Below are 12,207 nucleotides of genomic sequence, written 5' to 3'. Positions count from 1 at the left end.
ATTTTTGTATGTGTTAACCTTTATAGAAGAGGGAGATAAAGGAAGTTAAAACAGTTGGTTATAGTGGAACAGCAGAGGCAAAGAGGGTCCTCACAGAGGAGGTAGAGAAGGAGCTTGCAGACCATATCAAGAAGCTGGCTGAACAGTTCCACGGCCTTACTCAAAAGAAATGCTGTGAACTGGCATTGGAATTGGCAGAAAGAACAACCTTCCTGTCCCCAACAACTGGAAAGAGCAGGGTTTAGCAGGTAGGCCTAGGTCAAACCAAAGACCAAGACGAAAATCACAGCATACAGCAGTTCTGAGGAGAGTGTGATGCCATCCCATTTGATGACACTTCTGAGCATGAGAGTTCTAATGATGAGAGAAGTGAATCAGACATCTCAGATCTGTCAGTTGGTGACTTTGTCATAGTAAACTTTGTATCCAAAGGCAGAAGCTACCATTACATTGGCTTGGTTGAGAGCCTGGAGGGCAACGAAGTGAGTGCAAGATTTCTCAGAAGAATCCGGGGGAACACTTGACGTGAGAAGCCCACCTTTGTATTCAAGGAAAAGGATGAGGCATCTTTTCCACTGAGTGATGTGCTGAAGGAGCTACCTCAACCTCAAAAGGCTGGAGGAACTGTAAGGAGGGAGCAACAGTTCATATTTCACTGCAACCTTGACGACTGGAATATTGTCGAATATTGAATGATATTTTGATTGTTCAATGGTCTTGAAACTCACAGGTGGTTTGTTCTCACAAGTTCATAACTGTGAAACTGTTTGTTAACACACTTATGCTGAGGTTTAAACTTAAAAACTCAGATGTTCAGTTTACCCCACGATGGCTCAACTTACCCACTGACTCGGATCAACTTACCCCTTACCTGGGGCAAGTTGAGCCACAGGAGCACTTTTTTTGGGAAGGTCATTTTTTCCAGACAGCTTTGTGATGGATACATGCTGATCATTTCATTTGATAGGAGAGATCCTGAATTTAAGGTTCAAGTTTTCATTCTGCTTCTGTCTCATTTTTCCTAACCTCGAGGACAGCATAAGTAAAAATTGGCTCATCTTACCCCACTCTCCCCTACTGTTTAGCTGTAAAATGAGAAAGTTTGTGACCCGGCAGCCATGTTTGATCTGTTGAGGATATGCCAAGCACCGCCCACCAGCCGGAGCACAGCCAATAGGAACGCTCAATAGGAACGCTCTCTCAATGAAATTACCTGTGATTTGCCAAAGTCTCCAGTCACTGGCTAGGTGTTTTAAAGACTGAAAACAGAGCCATGAGGAGGTGCAGAAGTTTAGTTTTCTCTCAAAACACTTGAATTACAATATGCTGAAAGGTTATTATGGAATTTTTGCCAAATGATGGCAAAAATATACTGCCTACAAGCAGCAAAAATTGCAGCTCTGTGTCTACATCTGCAGGTCTAGAAATGCCAGTCTGCAACTGCAGGTGGTGCTGCTGCTTTCCTATTAAATTATGCTAGACGGTCAAGGAGAGGAGAAGTCCTTTGCAAGACATTATCTTTGATTTAACACAGCATTACTCCACAACACATCTTTTGCTAAAGTGTCCATGATGGTTAAACAAAATATGGACTGTATGTAATATTGATTTCACTTTGAGCTTTCCTTAAAATGTAGAACAAAGTTGAAATGCATTTTACTAACTTGTTTAAACATATCTGTATCTTGATAACAGGGAGCACATTGTCACGCCCAGGCAGGAAATGGTTGAGGTTGTTTGCCTCATTGCACAAATTCACTCTGAAAGCCAGAGTGCAATCAGTATGGTGTAAGCAACCGAGGCCTGAACAATGTCTACTGTCTGTCTTCTGGTGACCGTGGGTGTAGTTGTAGGAATTGCTTACATTTTCCGTCATGTTGTGGTGAAGGGAAAGCGGTGCACAAGTAAAAAACGGCTGGATGGGAAAACTGTGATTGTGACCGGTGAGTAAAGGTTCTTGTTTTTTTTGTAGACTGCCGTGTGTCATCAGGGTGGCAGAAGTCATAGCCACTGGCTTTTTTTTAATTATAGACTATTGATTAGATGTATGCACTACTTTTGAGAAATTGTGTGGGAAGAAAAATCTCATATATACAGCACATTTTATAGGTTTCCAGTGATTTCAGTTGCAAACAGACTGTGACTGCAACTCTACATGAAAACAAAACTTTATGAATATAAAATAGAGAATTTGAAAGTAAAGGGCTAAAATTAGATTTAGGGGATGGAGCAAGGTATCAGATCAGGTTCATAACAAAGTCCTCATATTCTTGAATTAAAAATCAGACAGTTGTCATCTAATATGAAGGAGATTCCATCATCAACTTTGAAATGGTCTGACAAAAGTACAGCCCAGAAAAGTTCTTTTAAAGGGGCTCTATGTAAGAATCAGAAATTGCTTGTTAACAGCGACACCTGTTGCCGTTAAGTCAACGTCGCGTGAGCAACAGGCCAAGTGGGGAGTATTCTCTCCTCCAGGTGTATATGTTTGTTCTGTTCATTAGATTCGGTAATGTATTTTCATGCAGCAAAAATGTAAGTTACTCTTGCATGCATTGTGCACTTGCAACCGCATTAAGTCGACCCTAGCACGCATCAACTCTGAGTGATCCCATAAAATCTCAATACTAACCTGATTAATGTAAATAAACATAACTTCCATCATGAAAAAAAAGGACTATCATCCTTGCACTAGGATTTAATTGCATCAATTGAAAGGAGTGACATCCCCATCACCTGCGTCTCTCATTTTTTTGATCTCCAGGCAGCAACACAGGCATCGGGAAGACTACGGCCATAGATCTGGCAAAAAGAGGCGCCAGAGTGATTCTAGCCTGTCGCAGTAAGCAGAGAGGAGAGGCTGCTCTTGAGGAAGTGAAGAGGGTGAGTAGAAATCTATCAAGCTCCGTTTCTTCTTCCAAGAGAAGCTTCTTTGTCCTAAATGCCTTGTTGACGAGCTTGTGGGTCATATTATGTAAGCTTATGAGTTGCTAATAATGATGTTGTGCTGATGTTATTGTGTGTAGAATGTTAATACTTAGCATATTTTTAGCAGCAGAGGTAGATGGTATAGTTGATATCACTGTGTCTGCTGGTCCACTCTAATAAAACACTGTTGCACAACACTTTTTGGGGAAGTATCCTAGATAGTCATGTGGCCACACAGAGATTAAGAAACAATTGATAACAAACAAGTGTATTCCAAAATTTCACAATGCATCTTATTATTTTATATTCAACTTCTCATTCAGTGTGCTAATTCTGCTCAATATCTCCCACAGGAGAGTGGCAGTAATCAGGTAGTGTTCATGCCATTGGATCTGGGGAGTCTCAAGTCTGTTCGCAGTTTTGCTGAGACCTTTCTGAAGTCTGAACCCAGACTGGACATCCTCATCAACAACGCAGGTTAGATTGTTCATCGCAGTGATCATTAACTTGCACAGCATCAGAAACCCTTGTTTTAGAGGTTTACATCCTTATCTGTCTTCATTGCGTCATTTAAAGTTTTATTTTAACAACAACTTCAAAGTTTATTGCAGAAAGATAACTCTATTATTCCTACTAATAAAGGATAATTTAACATGGTATGATGTGGGCAGCAGTTGTAAATGTTTCAGCTTTGTTTGTGACCACCTTGGTACATTGAACATCTTTATCATGATATGAAAGATATGAAACATTAATTGAACAGTGGTAATGGAGGTGAAACCAGACTGGCACACAGGGGTGGACTAACCAAAAAATACTTGTCTCTATCAACTGTCAGGAAAAAGGGCAGGGGTGTAAAGGAAACTTAGGTTCTTCCTGGATCGGGGCGGTCACTTTCCTTTCTTTAAGGGCTGTGGTTCTCCTGGAGAAAGAAAGAGAGATCAGGCAGGAGTGTCACTCTTAGTTTCCACAGCCTTCCTTCCTTGAGTTCTCCTCCTCTGACAGCTCCTGCTCTCATTCTTATCCAGTAGTCCCTGATTACTGATGCAGCTCAGATGGTTTAATTAAAAGTGTCCTATTACTTAGAACATAGGGCATTGGTTTACATGCACAAAAAGGGGTATTTAAAAAACTTTTGATGCGTACAACAATTCTACATATTTATATTTATTATGGATATGATCGTGAACCTATATGAAAATGTATTAATGTGTACTTTAGGTGTTGTTCTAACAAACTCAGCAAACCAGTACTTAGATTTTATCACAGCTGCTGAGTCATATATGATGATGCTAATGTTAAAATAATCGAATTATCCCCAACTGAATCTGCAGTTTAGCAGCTTGAACTAACATTAGATTACCCATTTGGAACGGGCCAATGGTTTGGTCCCCGGAAGTGATGCTTGCAGCGTTGTCAGGGAGCGCGGAGCGCTTGTTGACTCCAGAGAAGTGAAGAAGAGTTTAGTTGTAACGTTAGTATATCCAGCAGCAAAAGTGAACTGTAGTCAATGAGCTGCGACCTGTAAAGGCCAGCTGCAGACAACATGCTCGACTCAGTCCGCATAGCCTTGAAGCCCCACTCCCGCTGCTGCACAGAGCCCTATCACTTGTTTGTTCAAAGTTTATTAATATTGAACGTGTAGCGTGTCCAAATTGCACCAACTTTGACACTGCATGTCCCTGGGTCCCCAGCAATGCACCCCCCGAATGTGAAGTATATTGGATGAACGGTTCTCGAGATATGCGAAGGACACACCCACATACAGACAGACAGACATACAGAGATTCCTTGCTTTATAGTTAGATGTTTGCTATATTAATATGAATTAATATATAATCTATTGCACCTTTTTGTTACAGCTTTTATTTTTCTAGCCATTATTTATATTGCATACAGATTTCCTGTGCAGTGAGGGTTTATTCCTGACATTTTGGGTGTATTATTTTCAGTTTTAGTTTGATATAAAGTGGTTCGGATCATTTGGCTAAAGTAATGGCTTCTTTACAACATGTCTGATCTTCTTGACCTATCAAACTTTGTATAGCAATGTGTACATGTTCCTGGATCTTAGGAATTACTGTAGCGTGTGTAATGGGAACCTTCACTGACGGAAATTCAAAAAATATGACCAAGTTGTAATAAACTGAAATGGTCCTTTAACTGAGTTTACAGGTAATAGCTGCTGTAATTTGATAATTTGGGGACTGTGTTGAATCAATTTTCTGTGCAGAGACGGGATATTAGTTTTTTCATGTCTGCTGGAGGATAGGCAATGTATGCTTGTCTACCCTTCTGGACAGAAATGGGTCATAGTCAACTCAGCAAGTACGTAATGCAAGATATAGAAGACATGCGAGTTCTCTGAAATCACGATCATGTTGACTGTTCTTGTGACTCCAGACAGTCAAGGAATCATTATACTCTTCCACAGATATTAGATAGTTTAAAGCCTTGCTTGTTTTGATGTTGCCATGTCTGGAAACAGGATTAAGCTCTCTCCATGTTTTTTGTTACAGGTGTTTACCTACAGGGTCGAACAGAGGATGGACTCGGGATGATGTTTGGCGTCAACCACATTGGTCACTTCCTGTTAACCAACCTGCTGCTGGATCGGCTGAAGGAGTGTGAGCCCAGCAGGGTGGTCACCGTGTCGTCTATGGCACATAACTGGGGAAAAATTGATTTTGACTGCCTGAACACCCACAAAGCTCTGGGACTGGGAACCTCATCCATGGAGGTTTTCCAGGTCTACTCCAACAGCAAGTTGTGCAACGTCGTCTTCACCCATGAGCTGGGCAAGAGACTGCAGGGAACCAAGGTCACCTGCTACTGCCTCCATCCAGGTCAGTGGTCAGATTATGTCACCATTCAACTAATGCAAATAAGATGGGAAATAACATTTTAAAACAAGGAATTGTACTACACTGGTTCATAAAATGGGGCACGATGGGGGTGTTTGAAGAAGATTAATACAGTTCAATACAACGAGTGTCGAGGCTCCAGGGCAGGGGTCTGCAACCTGCGGCTCCGGAGCCACATGCGGCTCTTTAGCCCCTCTCCAGTGGCTCCCTGTGGATTTTTAAAAAAATTTGTGGAAATGAATACATTACATTTTCTTTTTTATTTATCATTGTTGTAGGTCTATGGTACGGAGGTACGACGGAGTATTAGGGCCACATTGAGGAAAAAAAAATAATCTGAGATTTCGGGAATAAAGTCGTAATATTACGAGAATAAAGTCAGAAGTTTATGAGAAAAAAAGTCGTAGTATTATTAGAATAAATTCATAATATTTAATTTTTTTCTTGTAAAGTTATGACTTTATTCTCATAATATTACAACTTTTTTCGAAGAGTTATGACTTCATTCTCGTAATTTTAGGACTTTTTTTCTTGTAAAGTTATGACTTTATTCTCGTAATATTACGACTTTTCTCTCATAATATTACGACTTTATTCTGGAAATCTCAGATGTTTTTTCCCTCAATGTGGCCCTAATACTCCGTAGTACATTTGCACTTTGGCCCTCACTGCATTAGACTTATATACTATATACTTAGACTATAAACTATGTTACCTACATTTGAATGCTCAAATGTTTTGCGGCTCCAGACAAATTATTTTATTTGTTTTGCCTAAAATGGCTCTTTTGATAGTAAAGGTTGCTGACCCGTGCTCTAGGGATAGCAATGTAGGTTGGTCAGTCCATCAAGGATTGCCATGAAATCTGGACCAGACATCCAGGTCCCCAGAGGATGCATCCTAATGACTTTGATGATCCCTTGATGTTAGGCTGCTAGCATGGCCGAAGACCCTTTTTGGGTGGAGGGAAAGACAATATTTGTAATAATTAATTTTTATGTAATTATAATGTATTTTGTATGTACACCAACAGGACCATAAAGTGTGTGTTTATTTTAGTATGTATACACTAAAACTAAAACTACACTATTTTATGCTTTTGCAGGAGCTATCAAAACTGAGCTGGCGAGGAACACCGGCTCAGTAATGCAAATGCTCATAAAGCCCATGGTTGTATTTTTCTTCAAAGACACCGTTCAGGGATCCCAGACCACCCTGCACTGTGCTCTCGAGGAGGGGATCGAACCTTTCACTGGACGTTACTTCTCTAACTGCACTGTAAGAGACGTCTATGCTAGAGCCAAGGATGACGCTGCTGCAAAGAAGCTGTGGGAGCTCAGTGAGAGACTCTCTGGTCTCGCATAAAAAGCTTTCCATCAAATTCCTGATATTGGCTTGTCATTGTTTCGGTCATATAAATTATGGGAAGATATCCTGGCAGGCAAGATAAGGCAGGTGTAAAAGGTAAAGGTTTTGTACAGCACTGCTTAAGCATTCATGTTGGTGATAACTTATAACTGTAATAATTTATATTTGATTGTAAAGATTTGATTTGAGATTTTGATTGGAATTATTGGAATTATTGATGCACATTATAAATAAACACGTGATGGGTTCCTACATGAACACACTGCTACCTTGTATTGTGATCATACTGGTTATTTGACACGAAAGTTTCTGGTTTCGCTGGTTTAGAGTGAGTTAAGGTGTGTCAGAAAAAGGTGAAGACAGGTTTAATTTAACAATGTAAAACAAATAATCTGATGACCGATGCCAGTCTAGTGAATCAACTCAAACCACACCCAGAGAAGGACATTTTTGAGTTTTAAAGGGATAGTTCGGGTGTTTTGAAGTGGGGTTGTATGAGGGACTTATCCATAGTCAGTGTATTACCTACAGACCCCCACACGAGAAACAGACACGAGTACCAGCATGGAGCAAAGTTATATACTGCTGTGGACGGTGGTAGCAGCAAAACATATTTTAGACTCCTAAAATAAGTCAATATCAGTTTGATAAGTGTACGCTATATTTCGAATATTTTCTGATGGGGAACTAAACCGAACGTGAAACTCATCTATACTGTCGCTACAATGTCTGGCGTCTTTGAAGACAACATAGATAAGTTTCACTTTCAGTTCAGTTCCCCATCGGAAAGGGGCTGTCTGACGGCAAGATGAAGCGGTGAAAATATTCGAAATATAGCGTACACTTAAATGGATATGAATTTTATTTTAGGTGAGCCTTTCTTTTAGAGGGCTAAAATACGTTATGCTGCTGTCCCCGTCTACAGCAGTACATTACTTTGCTCCCATGCTGGTACTCCTGTCTGTTTCACCAAACCGGGGGTGTGCCGACCACCGTCTACTATCGGTAACTGCAGAACTGGGTACCCCTCCACTCACTCCTCCCTTTCCACGGCTGCGGTAACGTGAGCCGCCGAGTGCAAAACCGTGGAAACGCTGTTCGTCTCGCTCAGAGCCCATTCTTCCCATAACAACACTTTAGGAGCAACAAAGTCATATGGTGGTTGGCGGTACTACAGTTTTGCATTCTGCAGCTCACGTTACCGCAGTTTCACAAGCTGCGGTGGCCCTCAAGTAATGTTAAAAATGTGAAAGGCTCTCTCTAGAGCCAGTGTTTGGTTTGTCCATTCTGGGCTACTGTAGAAACATGGTGGAGCAACATGGAGAACTCCGTGAAGAGGACCCGCTCCCTATGTAGATATAAAGGGCTCCTTCTAAGCTCACGATTCTTAGTTTCAAGTGATTATACACTAATGAAAACATAGTTATGAATATTATATTCCATTTCTGCTAATAGATCCCTCCAAATGTTACACACTGGTCCTTTAAGAAACCAAGTTTTCAGGAGCTTTAATGGATGATTAAATTAGATTATTATTGGAGAACCTTCTTTTCTTCCTGCACAGAACTGGAAGCGTGGGTCTTTACTCAGTTCCTATGCACACCTGAATCTCTCTGTTTTTGGTCCCGCTCTACCACTGAGCGACAGCCGCCCCGCATGAATGTTTATGAATTAATGAATGACTAAATTAAAAAAAAAGTATCTTCAAAAATATCACTGCAATCATAAGAGCTCAGTCATAATGCTTTTGCTTTGATGAATTCAGAATTGTTTTAATAGATCTTTCAAATGTAAAGTGTTTGTCTTCGTTGTAGCGATGACACACACTGAATCTTACATGTGTACAGTATGAGTGTGTGCCTGAGAGTGTGTTATGAATGAGAATCATTCAAACTCCAGTATCAACAGGGACATAGATCCATCTGACATTTTTGAATTCTCCCTGGAGGATGGTTTTGTGGGACATCACATTTCTTCTGAAAGGAGTCTTTTTAAAGAGAGAAAAAAAAAAAAAAACAGCCGCAGCTAATAGTTGGTGGTTTGGTACTCTTATTTGCAAGTACTGACACTAGGCCGTATTGTTGACAATAATCACTAATGGGGCAAATCTAAAGCTGCTGCTCAAGCTTGGTGAAAGTGCTTTTAAAGTTTTTACACTCATCTTGGTGTGAGCTACAGAGTCACTTTAAACTAGATTAGTTTATAAGCATGGACGAGTATAAAAACAGGAATAAGGACTATTTTACCACTGTATGTCCTGTTACTGAACACTGCTAATTCATTGTTTGATTTAGTTTGCTGTTTGTTTTAAGTCTGTAGTTTGTTTATTTTATGTAAAATGTCTTACTGTATGTTGTTTGTTTTATCTTTTTCGCTGTTTTGTTTTAAAGGAGTAATATGTAGGACGGACAGCTAGCGTTTAAAACGGGTAACAGCAGTCCAAATTCATAGCCACAAACTTTAATTTTCCCAGTACTAAATCAAACACAAGAGTGTAGTTAATGTTTAATTTGTCATCTCAGAGGCACTTACTACAACCAAACACACCCACTCCCTCACTTTGTCAAAATCAAACTCTTGGAATAAGGCTCTGAAGACGGCAGATTTATTTTACACTTTGTCTGTTTAATGCAGAAGGCTTACGATCATTTGAAATTGGGATTAGAGGTCATTCTCCACCCAAACCCTGATTCTGGTTCAACAGGTTAGTCTGGGAACATGGTAACTACACCCAGCAGACTCTGAAAGGGAACAGGACTGAGACGACTTCAAATTTACTGTTACACATGTGTGACTATTTCCTACAACTACAAATTCCACAGGGCACGGGTGTTTATCTCCAATAATACCTTCATACAAATGGGTTTGGCCATAATAGGTGAATCTGTTTTGAAGTTATGCACCTTTTTGTTACAGGTGCACTCTCACTGCCACACCCCCTGTTTTGCCAGTTGGCATGAACCCAAAGACACCTTCACACTGCACCGCATTGCTTCTTTTGTTTACACTGACAACACTCACCTCACATTATCCCCTGCATTCATGCACTCTCATTCATCACTGATCCTGACTTTTACACCTCTTGGCAATTATCATCGTAACTTACTTTAATAAATTTCAGTCTGTTATTGCTAAGTTTGGTGTGCATCTCCCTCCTTTGTTGTGGCCCACAAGCAGGTCAGAATCCCACTCTGCATGATCTCTCAAAATGAACCTCTCAGCCAATGTTACTTCTTCAAGTATGGGACAAATCTGTGGGAACTGAGAGATTGTGTGGTCTACCATCAAAAGCTTTACAGCTGATTCCTGACATTGGATGTCATCATGTTATAAACAGAATTTGGTGTTGTTTCCTTCAAACATGACGCTATTACTGTACATGGATCACAATATCTAGAACTGGACTCAATATTTTCTTGTGCTTGTTTTGTGAAAAGCTTAGCTATAGGCTAACAAGTGTAAGGTTAACATAAAGGTTTGGCTCTTAAACTAGTATGAAAGCTGCTGGCCAGTAAAAAAACCAAACATTTTCTATTAACTCAATTAGAATTCAAGTTAAACTAAATGTAAAATTAAAAAAAGCTGTCATCCAAATGAATTCTCCTAGTGGGAATGGGTTGTGATTCAGATCACACCCTTCTTTCACTGCCACTCCACTCCTCCCTAATAAGATAAAGACCTGTCAGTTGTTGGTTCTGTCACCATGACTTAGCAACTTTCATCAATGCTGTGTAGTGTTTGTAAAGTCCTTTTATGTAATATGTTGTGTTTGCACAGTCATGGCCGGATAATTCTGAATATGAATGTCAAATAGCCGATCCCAGTAAAGTAATCCCACAGACTATACTTGTGTGATAGATCAAGTTGTTTCTGCATAGCAGTAGTAGTAGTCAGTGAGTTCTCAGAGCTTTTTGAATACTATAAATGCCGTTGGTGGTTTGCAGATTGAGCAGGTGTGATGATCCTCCTAATAATACCGTGGCTTTATGTACATAAAGAATTCAACTTTAAATGACATGCTTCAGCACACACATTCAATGCACACACTACTATGTCTCCATGTCTACAGCGCAAATACACACTACTGCATACACATAAAACTACTCCTACTACTTTAGTTATTATTAGACTCTACTTTAGAAGTCCTCTACCTGCAGTAGCCTATCTTATTTCATTATTTATTTTATTTAAAGCTTTCCTTATTTTGTGTCTATTTTGCATGAAAGTGCCCAATTTTTTTTTTTTTTTAAATAAATGCCAAAATACAGCACTTTTTATAAATGTGGTAAGATGATAGTAGTAGTCAGTGAGTTCTCAGAGCTTGTTGAATACTGTAAATGCCGTTGGTGGTTTGCAGATTGAGCAGGTATGATGATCCTCCTTATACCTTGGCCTCATGTACGTGAAGAATTAAACTTTAAATGACATCACTACACACTTGCACGTGTGCTCTCCCCATGTCTACAGCGCAAATACACACTACTGCATACATACACACAAACCTACTCTACTTTAGTTATTAGCCTCTACTGTAGAAGTCCTTTACCTGCAGTAGCCTATCTTATTTCATTATTTATTTTATTTAAAGCTTTCTTTCTTTTTGTGTCTATTTTTTTTCCCATATATAATTTGTCTGTGCACTGTAAAAAGTTAAATAAAGAAAGAACATCCATTACACTATAGGCCTGGTTACTTGACAAAGCAGTGATGAATAATGTCACTACAAACATTAACCATATAGTCAGAACTGCCCATCGCATCGATCTATGCAGGGTTTAAGGTGTGTCACTCTTGACAAAAGCACACAATTATAAGTATTTAAAGTAATTAATTCATAATTATTATTAATTATTATATTAATTAAATATTAATAATGAAGGGAGTATCCTGTTTGGATTGTACTTGCTCTTTATAAATGTATTAAATGTAATAAATGTTACTACTAAGGCGACATCTGGCGGTTCAGTGACGCTAAAACCAAGAAACCCAACCGGATGTTTGAACTGTTTTAGATGGATTGTCCTTCAAAATAAATTCTTTATATAGA

At 39.5% G+C, this 12,207-nt stretch overlaps 1 protein-coding gene across 1 annotated transcript; it reads left to right on the top strand.

Annotated features, from left to right (window-relative positions):
- Nucleotides 1-1,738: 1,738 nt before the first annotated feature.
- Nucleotides 1,739-7,432, top strand: LOC141770489 (dehydrogenase/reductase SDR family member 13-like). Its single transcript, XM_074640030.1, has 5 exons — nt 1,739-1,943; nt 2,765-2,883; nt 3,282-3,405; nt 5,448-5,774; nt 6,898-7,432. Exons 1-5 carry the CDS (start codon nt 1,811-1,813, stop codon nt 7,155-7,157), a joined length of 963 nt encoding a protein of 320 aa, XP_074496131.1. The 5' UTR covers nt 1,739-1,810; the 3' UTR covers nt 7,158-7,432.
- Nucleotides 7,433-12,207: the final 4,775 nt, after the last annotated feature.

This window comes from Sebastes fasciatus, chromosome 7, assembly GCF_043250625.1.
Source record: "Sebastes fasciatus isolate fSebFas1 chromosome 7, fSebFas1.pri, whole genome shotgun sequence".
In the NCBI taxonomy this organism is placed as follows: Eukaryota; Metazoa; Chordata; class Actinopteri; order Perciformes; family Sebastidae; genus Sebastes; species Sebastes fasciatus.
The sequence above is the reverse complement of the archived record's forward strand: the minus strand, read 5'-3'. Positions and strand labels throughout refer to the sequence as shown.

What these genes read in the sequence shown, in the direction of transcription:
- LOC141770489 (XM_074640030.1), top strand. Translation starts at nt 1,811, where the DNA reads ATGTCTACTGTCTGTCTTCTGGTGACCGTGGGTGTAGTTGTAGGAATT. An exon ending in GAAAACTGTGATTGTGACCG is followed by an intron (nt 1,944 to 2,764) that starts GTGAGTAAAGGT and finishes TTTGATCTCCAG; the next exon opens with GCAGCAACACAGGCATCGGG. An exon ending in CTGCTACTGCCTCCATCCAG is followed by an intron (nt 5,775 to 6,897) that starts GTCAGTGGTCAG and finishes ATGCTTTTGCAG; the next exon opens with GAGCTATCAAAACTGAGCTG.